At 31.4% G+C, this 14027-nt stretch overlaps 1 protein-coding gene across 2 annotated transcripts; it reads right to left on the bottom strand.

Annotated features, from left to right (window-relative positions):
• Positions 1–120: 120 nt before the first annotated feature.
• On the bottom strand, positions 121–13337 carry spoon (spoonbill). 2 transcript variants are annotated; one of them, XM_066745712.1, is made up of 6 exons: positions 13115–13337; positions 4174–5028; positions 3087–3599; positions 2770–2985; positions 2551–2681; positions 121–2412 (listed from the first exon to the last, which is right to left on the bottom strand). In XM_066745712.1, exons 2-6 carry the CDS (start codon positions 4985–4987, stop codon positions 2317–2319), a joined length of 1770 nt encoding a protein of 589 aa, XP_066601809.1. In that variant the 5' UTR covers positions 4988–5028; positions 13115–13337; the 3' UTR covers positions 121–2316. The 2 variants fall into 2 exon arrangements, with proteins under 2 accessions (XP_066601809.1, XP_066601810.1); XM_066745713.1 differs by lacking the exon at positions 13115–13337 and adding an exon at positions 6600–6792.
• Positions 13338–14027: the final 690 nt, after the last annotated feature.

Raw genomic sequence — 14027 nt, 5'->3', positions numbered from 1 at the left:
AGCCCAACTTTATGGCGGGAAAACATAGCGAATACAGCGCACTCAAAACTTAAGTAATTGTAAGTAGAGGTTTTGAGGAAAAGATAGGTAATTGAATAGTAATATGATTAAAATATCGTGAATTTAATGAAAACTCCAAAATTACACTGATATATGTACAAAATGGGTTTGGTTTTATGATAGATAAGTAAATAACGAAGAAATGGTAACAGTCGATTATTACCAATGCTCATAAAATATTCATAAGATAATTTAGAAAAATTTTCATCCACAAAAACCTCATGAATTTTAGATGCGACTGTTTAATTTCATGATGGTTTTTCGATATTCCTGATATTGTAACAAAAATGCAAAACAATTTTTATTCACCTGTGATACATTACTAGTGATCTTTTGTGAATCATACTGTACATACAAAATTCAGTAGTGAATCTTAAAAACTATTTATGAATGTATATATGAATGTCTATATATATATATATATATATATATATATATATAATATATATACATACATATATATATATATATATTTCTATAGGAAAATATTTCTATATGCTTACATATCAACAATAAAAGTATTATGTATTTAACGTGTAACGGGCTTGAAAAAGTTTTTTTAACTGAGCACAGTACAAGACTTATATATGTAGAATTACGCAATTTTTTTAAGTTTTTATCCTTTTTGTATATATACTTGTTATTAATTTAGATTAAGTGAAACTACATCGAATCCTTTTTACCCAATAACTTTTACAAAAAGAAAAATTTTAATTATAGTTCTGTAAATGTTAATGGCTAAGTAAATTGTATACTGCATATTAAAAGTTGATGCACAATTAACAGGTGATTATATTTATAGTTATAAATGAAAAGACAAATAATAGGTATAATAATAGAAGTTACTATGAAAGAATGGAAACATTGTTTTAAAGGTTCAGGAGTAATCGTCAAAAGGCTATCTGTGTGTTATGCTATCAATTTCTTAATAATATTAAATTATAAATGTCTAGTTTAATAAGCCTTCAATGCCAATACGGCAACAAATAACAAAAAATATAACGTAGCAAATATACTAATCTTATATAGCAATTCGAACTTTTTCTAAGACATCAGTTTGGCAGTCACGATGTACTTGATTCTATATAAAACAAAAGCAGTACATTACTTGTATTAATATCTAAATGTAACTAGGACTCCTGAAAAATATTTCTTTTTCACGCTTAACGAATATAAAGAAAGGCAAACGGGGCAATTCTTGAATACTATTTACGCGCTACAGCAAGTTTCCCCATATTCGTTTGCATTCATAATAATTAAGTCTTTAGTCGGCGTTAAAGAAACTGTAGATAATCGTAATGCGTGAATCGACTATTACTCTTGTGTCACTTTACGAACATCTAGAGTTAGCCTACTAATTTGTTGCTAGTATCAGAGGCATTATAAATATTTTATAGACGGCAATGAAATATTACATTATTTACAATGAATAAAGCATCGATCTATTGATAATTCAAGTGCAAAATAGAAAGGCGTGTTGCATTTTCTTGTGCAATTTGGCTTTTTCCACGCTGATGACATTTACATATAAATAGAATCACAAAAGCTCACTTTTTTCTGCTCGATGTTTTTAAAAATCGTATATCTTAATTTTTTTTATCACCAAACTGCTATTTGAAAAATTACATTTTTACTTTGAATTTAGTACAAATATGATATTGAAGTTAATTATTGTTTATCTAAATGTATCTAATAATCTTAAGAGAATTTGTAGAAAAATATTTGAGCTCTATATGTCGGCTTAATGTACAAAATTTTACGAAATGACATTTTCTCAAGTAGCTAACACAGTAAAAACATTTCATGCTTGACGAGTTTAAAAATCGCAGGTAGCGAACTGAAATTTGCGTGAGTCATAAACGTGGATAAACCGTCAAGTACTAGAATTTACAAGAGACCAAGATACGTTTATAAAAAAGGTTAACTAATAGTTTTTTTACCTTAACCAAAAGTTGAAGTATATGAAATGAGTATCAAATGACTTTAGTAACATAATTTATATCACTGTAAAAAGTTAATATAACTATTCAATTTCAAACCGATCTTGAATGAAAATAGTTGATAAAATTTACCTCTTTGAATAAAAGTTTGAGTATATAGCTTTACCAATCAGAGAAGTTATGATCTCATGTAAATTCCGAGCTGCATCATTCGTATACATCCACTAAATTAACAATCATATCAATACATATCACTTTCGCCCATCTTTTCTGCAATGACGAAATAAAACATGATTTATAATTTATATAAATAAGTTTATGAAACCATTCCAGTTTCTCCTGCTATTGTTTGTTCTATCGTCATATGCTCCGCATACCCACGCGCTACTAATTCATCAGCTACAGAAATCACCTGAAACATGGAAAATAATGGTTAAATAAAATTTCAATTTTGTACGATTAACAAATAAAGGAAATAATCGATTAAAGTGAAAGAGTTTGTTTTCGATAAAATTCTTAGTTTCTAAAATTGAAATTAAAATCTACATACCCCATATTTGTGTAAATTAAAGTAAAGATTAATATAAATATATCCATCAACATATTCTTCAACCTGTGCTTGTCCAATGACTTCCATGCTCATCTGACTTATTAAATCACAAGCTTCTTGCACCCACTCGCCTATAATACATCATATAAAATTGAAATGAAAATGAGTATTATAAATTATAATATAGTTTAGAAGACACATACAAATGCAAATACTTACCATTCTTTGGTTGAACATTTGCGAGAAATACTTCTATAGCTTGGAAAGGCAGCATGAGGTAATCTGATCTTATTTTTCTCATATCTGCATTACTAAAAGTGTAATAACCACCATGATCTACGAGCCTGACTAGATTTTGTTCTCCTTGAGGGTCTGGCTCTTGTACATAAACCCTAACCCACCGATCGTACCATTTAGCGACACAAATCATACCCCCTATGAATAAGAATCAATGAACATTTATTATAACACAAAGCAGATTATTAAGCATTTCAGTTTTCTGTAAAGGTGACAAAGTTCGTCATACATATACTTACTACTCAGTTGATCCGGAACTGGTGGTGACTCGGTTGTATCATAGAGTAGTGTCATATTAGCATCCAAAACTCTTAGAGAAGGATATGTAGGATGAGTTGGCATTTGTACAAAAAAGCGATCAGGTCGCAATATGTGACATACAATAACATCGTTATTAACGCCATCGACTAAAGATAATTGGATTAGTTGTGGAACTGGTGGGATCTCCTCTACAAGTTTAACGGACGATATTTGTGCAAGAGTGAGATGAGGGTATTTCTTTTCTGGAAACCTTTGCCGGATAATATTTAACGCTATGTTGATGTCTTCGGAAGATCCTTCAATGACACAAATTCGACTTTCGCTTGTCCCAGGGAGTGATTTAACGACAATGGTAACATCTGCTTTACTACGTATATTATGCAAAAAATTGCCATTACGTCCAATCAATTTGCCCACTAAGATGGAAGGTATACTGAATTCGTATACGATTCGGGCATTCGTTTCCTTTGTAAGTCCTCTGATGCTGCCTCCTAATAATAAAATGAACACTAGTAAATTACATGTAACATTAAGGTTATTATGTAGTTTTTCTCCATTCTGCTATTACACTAGGATTAGCTTTCAATTATCCCTTATATTCGAAAAATGCTTAATAACAATAATACTTCATAGTACATGATAAGCAAAAATATTTTCATCAACAATAAACGTTAACGAATTTTATCAAGATTGAAGTAAGCTAAATATGCAACCTGCATTATAACGTTATAGTTGACATTATTCGTCCGAATGATACCAATAGTTAATGTAATAGTATTTTATTTAATTGCAGAAACATAGAAAGAAACAATTATATAACATGTATCATTGAAGTCTGCAACATTTTAGCTAAACATATAATTTCTACTGTAAGCTATAGATATAAAATGGTTAATCCAATAACAAGTAACAGTATGATTTAAGTACCATGTTACACATATAAAGTAATCATTTTTTGGCATTTGTCTACCGATGCAATGTTGAAGTTGGCTTCTTAGTATTCAGCAAGAAATATTTAATAATTGATCGTGGATATTTAAAAAATACATAGAATACTATTTATACCTTTTCCACTATCTGTGCTACCCTCGCTCCTAGCTTCATCGGTGATGCTGCCTTCCATAACACCTGAAACTGGGCTGTGATTGGCCGAATCTCTCTCAGAGAGTACCTGAGCCTGAGCAACACTATTATTACTATTAGCTTCTTGGGGTTCTCCATCCTTACATGACGATTGCTCAACATTTTCAGCAGCTTTCGTTTCATTAGTGTCCTGCAGCAGTTTTAGATCACCGGTAAGTTTCTGCTCCTCCTCTTGTATGGGATTTCGGATAATCTCCAATTTCTTGCTGATATCGTTGGACGATTCAAGGGACGAGTGGGCTCTATTTCTAACCATGGTGTCGAAACAGCTGGTCCTTGGGTTACTGCCTAAACGAATACTTAACGATTCCGGTAAAGAATCAGCATCATCGTACCAAGAATGATTTTCATTGGAGAAATGCTCAGGTTGCGCGAAAACTGTCTGGTTGCCTGGTGATTTTCGGGCAGGTATATCAAGACTATCGCTTACTCTTCTAGGTGTTCGTGTTATCTCTTCTCCCTGCGAAAATGATCTGTCTTGTTGAATTCCAGAATCGTGCAATGAGACCTGATCATTTTTAGATAATTCGCTTCTCTCTAATCCATTATCAATAGTTTTTCTCTGTTTGTCATTAGCCAATTTTTGTTCCAAATCTGTTTTTTTACAAGCTTTACTTTCAGCTAATCCACCAGGGTCAGCTCTGTCTACGCGTCGACGTTTGTACCAAAGGAGGCCAATGATTAAAGCAAATGCTGGAAAACTCCACTTTACGAGTTGTAGATTCGCGGATACCATTTTTGCGATCCACGGTAGCCGTTTTTTCTTGAAAATGAAATCTGCAAATAATAAAAATTATTAGTATTCATCAACGAGATTTTTACGAATCAAATCTTATATTATTGTCATATCATGAGAAAAGCTTAAGAAAGCCTAATACGAGGAGATATAATTCGACTAATTTCAGAAAAAAAGAAATTATCCGCCAAAAAGATATTACAACATCATTTTTCACCGAAGATAATTTGTATAGTATTGTAAATAAATAATGTCAATAAGGACGTTTTATCTATAACTTTGCAGGAATTTTAGACTTGTACCAATTTTTGCCGTAAATTCCAATGTACTTTTTTTAAAGTTCATCAAGCGTGCTTTTAAATGTTTCACATTACACATGCTGATATGCGAAATTACTGGATATCGCCTCTCTAATTTCATTACATGTTCGTTGTTAAAAGTGTAAGCAATGCAATTCTGGTTTTCAGGGGAAATAAAAAAATCAACGATTTTGTCCTCATTCACTGAAAGTTTGTTTTACGGATAAAATTCCGACCTTTCTACAAAGATTTGATAAAGACAGATGATTTGGGTCGGCATGAGGTTTGTGTGGTAGTTGCAATTTACTCGTCTATCAGTGCAATTTAAAAATGTTCTAATGATCAACAGTAAAAAGTGTAAAAATGCTTTTGAGACTCAAATTTAAGTTTTTAACATATTTACATGCTACATTCAAAAGTCCCTTTTGCTATCGCTAATTCTTATTTTATGTTGCCTCAATAAACTATTTTATAATTAACCTCATATCTAATAGATTTTTCTATTTAAAGAATAATCGTTTGTTTAGAAATATTTGCAAACGATAGCAGGTGATCGACACCAGGAAAATGGGGTTTCAGACATTTGCAAGACAAAATCCTTAGAGCCGGTTTCTGCCCGATCAAGAACCATGTATAGTCGCTTAAAAAATCTGACAACAGGTTTTACACGATATTTTACACTATCGTTAAATTGATAAAACAAAATTATGTCAGAAATTAATTTTTCAGCCAATTGTATTGAAATATAACAACTTTGATCCTAGTCAACCACTTCTCATAGTCAATTTTAAAATGTAAAACATTTACATATGTTACAAATAACTGATTTATATCAATAATACAGTTCTTTTTTCATTTCATCAAACACGTTTGGTACAAGTCTTGTAGATCCATATGGACAAACATATTTTATTAAAACTACCATGATCAAATAACTTGCTACGATTAATTACAAAATAAATATAATTTCTCGTGAGAAAAATACTCTTTTCCGATAAAGAAAAATCAGCAGAATTTGGAAATGACAATAAATAGCACAATATTATAAGGAAAATATTGTAAAATAGACAGACACGTAAAAGTTAATTTCGTGATCTCCACGTGGCTCGATATACAGTAGCTGCATTATTTTGTGAAATATCGTTTAACGAACGATATATGCATATATATATATATATATATATATATATATATATATAGACAAATGAATTAATCACAATGCAATAGGGAAATGGCTTAAAGCTTTAATCGAGCCCCGACAGTGCAGGTATCGAAATAGAAATTCTGCTGCTGCATACTGCATTTCGACTCACCAAAGAGCGATCCATGACGAACAAGCAGCGTGGTTAACAGCTGTAACCGGTTTAATGGACGGATAATTCCATAGAAATTTCGAGTTACACAAGCTTTCAAAATAGACACTGAGAAAAATCAAATTGATAATTGGAATGAGGAATAGCGTAGTGATCGAGGTTAAAATTGAAAAACTTGGGTCGAGCGAGGAGGAACGAAAGCGTTGGTTTGCCAGGAGAACTCAAGAAGAACGTTGTGAGAAATGGTCCGAGTGCATTTTCCAGTAACGTGCGTTGAATGAACGAGTCGATTGGTGAGTGGTGAGTGGCTTGAAGGGACCGGCAGGCAACCGCGCATACGCACAGCCACTTGGACAACTCGTTTATCTTCGGCGCATGCGCAATCTAAAGACTTTATGCTCCGTTCACACAAAATAATTCCCTTTAAACTTTTTGCCCTTTAACAGAATCCATCACACGCCTAATTTTACTCGCGTTTAACGTTCGAGATAACGAAAATACATGTCATATTTTTTAAAATATTCAACAAATTGTGTAAATAAATATTTATTTTCCTACAGAACGCGATTAGCTACTGCTTATACATTTTATTTAATGTACTTAAAAAATACACTCATTTAGATTTACTGTTTATTATTATTGTACACTGTAAATATATCAAAAGTTGTTCCAAAGGTTTTCAAGAATATTCTTAATTTTCTAACAAATTGCCTAATTTTCAATTAAGAAACGACGATATAAAATGGAAAGTGCGTATATTTCGTAGTAGATTTATACATGTTTTAAATATCAAACTTTACATGGTTGTTCCCGATTTAGTTGTTTCGAGCAATGTCTCCCCAACTTACGAACGACTGAGTTCCGTTGAAACTAGCAGGTCATAAATCCGCTACTGGGTATAGTCTACCCATATTCAACAAGATTCTGTTCCTAAAGTAGTGTGTATTTTTATTTACTTTCAGTGGTAGTATATATATATATATATATATATATATAAGTGTAAATGAAGTGTATATCGAAATGTGTTAAAGAATTTAAGTAGCATCTAATATTTCTCAAATTATCAAGGTTTTAGGTAAGCGAATTCGTGTCCAGTTCTTAAAGGATAGCAAATGAAGAATGGCACGTGAAATAGCAGATTGTATAATAGCGAATATTAATTATTGTAGTAACTTGCTGCGCATGTTGACTTTTCACATGTCGTTACTATATTATATAGTCAGCGTTTTCGACATCACACTGCTGTTGAACGTTTGGATTAAAGTTTCGACGAGCGCGAGCTCTTATAAATTTATATAGATGTATTTACGTTATTGATTTAGATAGGCCTTCTAAATTAATCTACCGTAAATAATAGTTTTGAATGTTTTTCATTTTTTTTTCATTATTAAAAAAATACAGTTACTTGATTAGAAGCTGTACAATATCATTTTGCTATAAATTATGCATAAAACAACCTTTTAGTTTTTACCGCAGCATTAAATCGATCGAGCGTACAAAATTAAATGTTTTGGATATTTTTAATCGACCTCTTTCTCAATAATTCTAGCAAACTGACAGTTTCAATTATTGCAACTTGATATAATTTTTAATACTCTTATAAAGTACTCGAATGATTTGTTTGTAAAAATATTAAAAAGCTTCGTTATTTAATTAATCAATAAAATATTCTCTACTTAATATTAAATACGAATTGTTTTTGGAATCCATAGGTATCATATTTAAAAAATCCTGAATTTCTCTAATTAATATCTTACAGCTGCGAAATTAGCATATCAGATATTAGAGAATTTTAACAGAAAGGAACAATGCCACCTGCGTAAAGAATAATACTGCTGTAGTTTTGCAATTTTCTGTAAAAACGATATTTGAATAGTAGAAACCAAAGAAAATTAACAAATTCATTGGCTAATTTCGCACACCTTAATAGAAAACATCAGTAAAGGTTGTTTTTATTTAAATAAAAACAAATATCAAAATATTGCGAGCCTAAAATATTTAACAGTTTTATTATTTTTCTCAATACTCGAACAAATATTTTCTAGCAGCAGTCTTTGCAGCTGCACTTGGTTGTCATAGCGGCTCGTTATATTACAGTATATTTTATTTGCATAAGGCTCGATTTGCACTATTATGATGAATTTTAAAATGTAAAGTTAGCATACCAATTATTTAACTTAGATTTTCTTGTCTATAATAACGCGGTAGCACTCTTGGTAGATACAATCAAGAATTCCAAAACTACTTAAGCTGCGTATAATTAATGCTGTTATAATTCTTAAATTCTAACTTTTAACACACAAACTTCACAGCAGTTAATCTTTCGATCAAATGTTTGATAATATTTATAGAGAATTGGTTGTCAAAACCATTTTTACAACACTAATACTACCCAGTTTATAAGAAAAATGCAATCAGTAAAATTGACTACGGGAAATAAAAGTGGAGAAAGTAAATTTAATTTCCTTTCGTGACTTTTTACTGATAAGAATGATTAATAATTTACTGCCAATGATTGGCTCTTACCGCATTGTTTAGAATGTCATTTCTTTTTGTGTTAGGAACTTTCAAAAATCAACTTGATGCAAATCAGTTAAACAGAGAAAGTTCCCCTCGCTGGCTGGCCTAATTATAAAAGATTCTATTTCGTTTCTTTTTTAGCTCGTAACACGCTTACGACAGTCTATTGGGTCGTCGAGGTCGTTCAAGCCATTTTTTCCTTTTACATTCAACAGACTAAATTCTAAATAATTAAAATTAATTCTTACGACACAAGTATTGTTTTACAGAAATATATAACTAAAGTAAAAGAAAATTTAATCAACTTGTGTTATCGGTATAAACCTTTAACACTCGAAGATAATTGTTTAGATAAATAAGTAAATGATGCAATTATAATTTTTGTTCACTGATTAATGAAAAAAAGCTGTTTACAATAGTAGAAAGGCTTGTGTATGAGAAAAATAATTATTGAAGAAAATCATGAATTGCAAGTAGAAAAACAATGTTTATAAAATGATTGTAAGGAAATAATAGGTAGAGTTTCTTGAGAGCGGAAGGGTAGGTTTACAATATTAGGCTACTATACCATAGAAAACTGCCTGTACATTTATCTTCACAACAGCTTAGTTTGCAAGGTCATGTTACGCGCGTGGATCTTTCGAAAATTCTGTAATTCACAATGAGTTTGATTCTCGCGAGTCGTGAGATGAGAAGCAAGCAAGCCATGAATAGTCGAATAGACAAGTATGGGCAGCACAAGTTTGGGTTGTTTTGCCAGTGTAACAGACTGTGCAGAGAGACAGAGAAAGGTATCCGTGATGGTTCAACGTGCTCTTGGAATGCTGGACTAAAAGAGAGCCGGTGTCTCGAAAGCAAAACGATATGAAGTAACCGATGCAAAGCAAACTTGTAAGAAAGCAAGAAAACCACGAGTCAGCTGAGATAAGGAAAAGGGAGGAGCGTTAGAAACTCTTTTATATATACCACGTATATTCACAAAACTATTTTCAATCATTGTTCGATCATCCTCTCTTTGTACACCCTACCCGCTCATATATATTTCCTCTTGTTTCTCCAAGCTCCTATATAAATCTCCTTCACTCACTCAACTATTTTTTCAATTATTTTCTCTTAAATTAACTAAACAATACTTACAGAAATTTTACATTTATGTATATATACTTAATGTTATTTCTTCTTAGGGATTAAAACTCCTTCATTTCTTTCGTACAATTTTTATCGAATCTAAGTCTATAACCGCAGGCAAACAATGTTGGCTTTGGAGAAATAGGAGGAAGACATTTTTTGCAACAGCAGAGGGGCGATAAAGGTTCGTCGAATCAGTGTAGCTGCTCAAGAGAGGTAGTCGTCGTCAGTAAGGTCTTATGGAATACAAGGATAAAAGAGCGAACATCAGAAGCGGCCCAAACAGGTAAGAGGGTTTTTGTATCTAGTTAAGTTTAAGAGCAGTGCGTAACTCTCTGTAGAAATTTCGACTAATATTATTAGATTATTTTCTCATCAAATAAATCCCCTATACGTCTTTTTTCGTACAAAAATTCGTCAAGTTTCATTAAAATGAATAGTTTTACAAAAATGACAAGAGGATAAGTATTAGATTATTGTATAATGTATGGTTTTATGCAAAAAGAAAACAATTTCCACTATACTATTACGTTAATTGTCAATCACTTTTGTAATAATCTCATTGAGGAAATCTCATATTTCTTACTCGATTTATAAAAATTCAATGTTATTTACTCACTTTCGTTAAATTGCGGCTGGCTTGCTTTATTTTTGCATAGTTTCGTTAAATTGAAATTAAAATCAACGATAAAAAACTTAAATTCTTAAATACCGAGAGATATATTTAACCAATTAATGTTCCTTTCTTTATTACAAAAGGGATTTTGCTAGATAAATTATCCAAAATTGTGTATCTATATGGTGTTTCTCAAAGTGTAAATTTTAGCAGCTCATATCGATATGACTACAAGGAGAATAAAATGAAATAGAAGAAACCTGTACAACAAAGAATTAAAAAATTCCAACAACTTTGCTGGGAGATTGAAGAAAGAGCGGTATTAAATCTAGACCGTTCGTCCAGAGAGAGGCTCGGAGAAATAAACGAAAAACTTAACACAACTCAGAATCCTCTTCCCCTTTCTCTAAATGAATTCATAGATGTACCATTATTGGTCCGCGTGAGAGAGCAAAATTATAACATACACAATCATATATATATATATATATATAAATTAACAAAAAAAGAATTAAATGAAGATTAATCTTATAGTCAGGGAAAGGTTATTGGAATAAATTGATAATTTTATACAGTTGTTTATAATTTATTGAAGCGTCATATGTGTAAACTACGATTTAATTATTTATTTCGAGACTTAGGGATTAATTTTTATAAAAATATAAGTACCATGTTATTTTAAAGAAGCAAAGAAAAAGTCACAAAAATCAGAAGCTTTTTATATGCAACTTTTAAATAAAGAATAATATTACACTTTGATAAATAATTAAAATGTGTTAAATTGCTCTGTATTTTATATTGTTATACAACAGCTCGTGCTTCGTGTCTTACTTCGTAATATATTTATTCAAGGTGAATTCTCTTATTAATAATAATAGTGAGATAGTAATAATAACATTGTGTAAAGCTAATTCGTGAAGCATTCGTGTGAATGAGACATCCCTTCTCTCAGTGTTTCTCGCAAAAGAAAAAATCCAAACAAACAATTGAAATAAGAACATTACACAGACAAAATTATCAGTGAATTTCAGGTTTTATTTTTTATTACAACGATATTTCATTAGTAACATTGATTAAAATGTAGTAATACTTATCGAAACTTATTAAGCATGCTATCTTTGCGTAACGAAAAATGTAGGCTGAAAAAGTTTACTCTTTATTATCGACGATAACATTTTAAAAGATTAACGTAAAAGCAGCAAAGACTATTTCATGGATTATTTTAATCATATTTAAAAAAAGATCAAGAGCGCTTTAATTTGGTAGCGTTTTGCCCAAACTTTTTCTCGTGCTAGTGTATAGCGATTGTTAAATTAAAAATGACGTGCAAGGTACAGATTGTACGAGTTGCAACATAATAAATTGTATAAGCATAGAGATAACAATTATTCAATTACGACGTCTATTGACTAGTAACAATGTAAAAAAGAACGAACAAGTATGAATAACAATGTTGTGTGTTTCTTTGAAAAAACAACACTTATGGTGTTTACAAGTTTTTTTCTTCCGATTTTTAGGGGTAAAGAATAGAATTTATAATCGGAGGTAGCAAAAACTTTATGTTAAAGCCTAGAATCATTGAAAAAACTTATACGCGTATTACGGAAGATTGTTAAATCTCAAAACATTGTTGACTATGTATAGCGAGTTTGTTTGAAGTGCGATAAGTTTAGAGAGGATGTTATATATTAGGCAAGAGTAGAATGGTGAAGAAAAAAGGAAGCTGCTATAGCGAGATAGAGAATCGCTATCAAATAGCACATAGCATCTAAACTAGTCGAAGAAGCAGCACTAACGGCCATGCTTGAGAGCTATTTCCAGATGTCATCCGCTACTTTCATCTTACCATTTGTTTTTTATAATAATTAATATATCGACTTGGAGAAAAGAAAGAGAAAACTCCAAGGGCCATTTTGGCCGCTATAATGATAGTGAAAAGGAAAAGTTTGATCTAACACTGATTAAAATCATCGCTTTAAGGAAAACGTGTATGCGCGTCCATATTGTGAGCACAAATTGACGATTAACACAATGAATCTGCCAATACTCATAAACCGATGAAAAATAACTAAACACATACGCATGATCTTATTTTTTTCTGTAATAAAAAAAACGACTACAACGAAAACATTGAAAATCTCAATTCCATACAGAATTTGTACTGAGGCGAAGAGAAAAAAGAAAACACGAAAGGGGAGCCAAAGCGTTAGGCGTGTGATGAGCACACGGCTACACGATCAGGTTTACTTACCGGTTCGATTATAACGTTGACAATACTGGATCTTCTACTAATCCGTTACACGGGAATCACAAAACTCACTGAGTTATTATAGATACAGTAAACTTGTTGAAAGTAACGAACTATCAATGTATTTTTTCAAAATTCTTGCCGCGTAACCACAATGTTTTTCCCTGCAATGTAAGACACAATATGGCGGTTCCCGAACAAGACAGCATGTCTGGCATGGATTGGATGAAAGCATGAAACGACGACCAATACGCTCCCTTTTGATTTTTCTTTCTCCCTTCTCACGCGCACGTGTGTTGCTCGACTGGTGGCGCCTCCTCCCTAATTTCTATTTCAATTCCTAACTATTCCAAGAGATGGCGCTATTATCATAGTTTGGAATATTCGAAGGGTTTTGAAATATCTAACAAGGAAAAAGAAGATAATATAACTCTAAACTCTATTGTTGAAAATTCACCATTCTTCACACAGTTATAATAATAAAGACCGCGCGTAAGAAATATTAAAAATATATATATTAGGGTGGTCATTAAAAAAAAAATTTTTGGCGGATCCTTAAAAAACACTAGTATTTGATGGGAAACTACAGTGGTTGAAACCTGTGGCCTGACAAATGATATAAACACGTGACTCACTGCGATCAAATATAATTTTCGAAGAATTTTACAGTTTTTCGCTGATAACTCATTAAATATTCAATTCTATGAAAAGATGCATATAACCTTTTCTCTGAAGAATTAAATTCTACATAATAAAGGTTCTATACATTTTTCTTCTGGAATGCATACTAATCGAGATATTGCTGAAAAATCGATCCTCTTTTTCGTTTATACACATTATATCGATATGTTTATATGAATAATTATTTTTAGTTTACCGTACAATTAACATATTTTATTAAATTAAGAGAAATAAA

This window comes from Prorops nasuta, unplaced genomic scaffold (assembly GCF_024137725.1).
Source record: "Prorops nasuta isolate Cenicafe-Biocafe unplaced genomic scaffold, Cenicafe_Pnas_1.2 PNAS00073, whole genome shotgun sequence".
NCBI lineage: Eukaryota > Metazoa > Arthropoda > Insecta > Hymenoptera > Bethylidae > Prorops > Prorops nasuta.
Note: the sequence above shows the minus strand (reverse complement) of the source record. Positions and strands in the feature narration are given on the sequence as shown.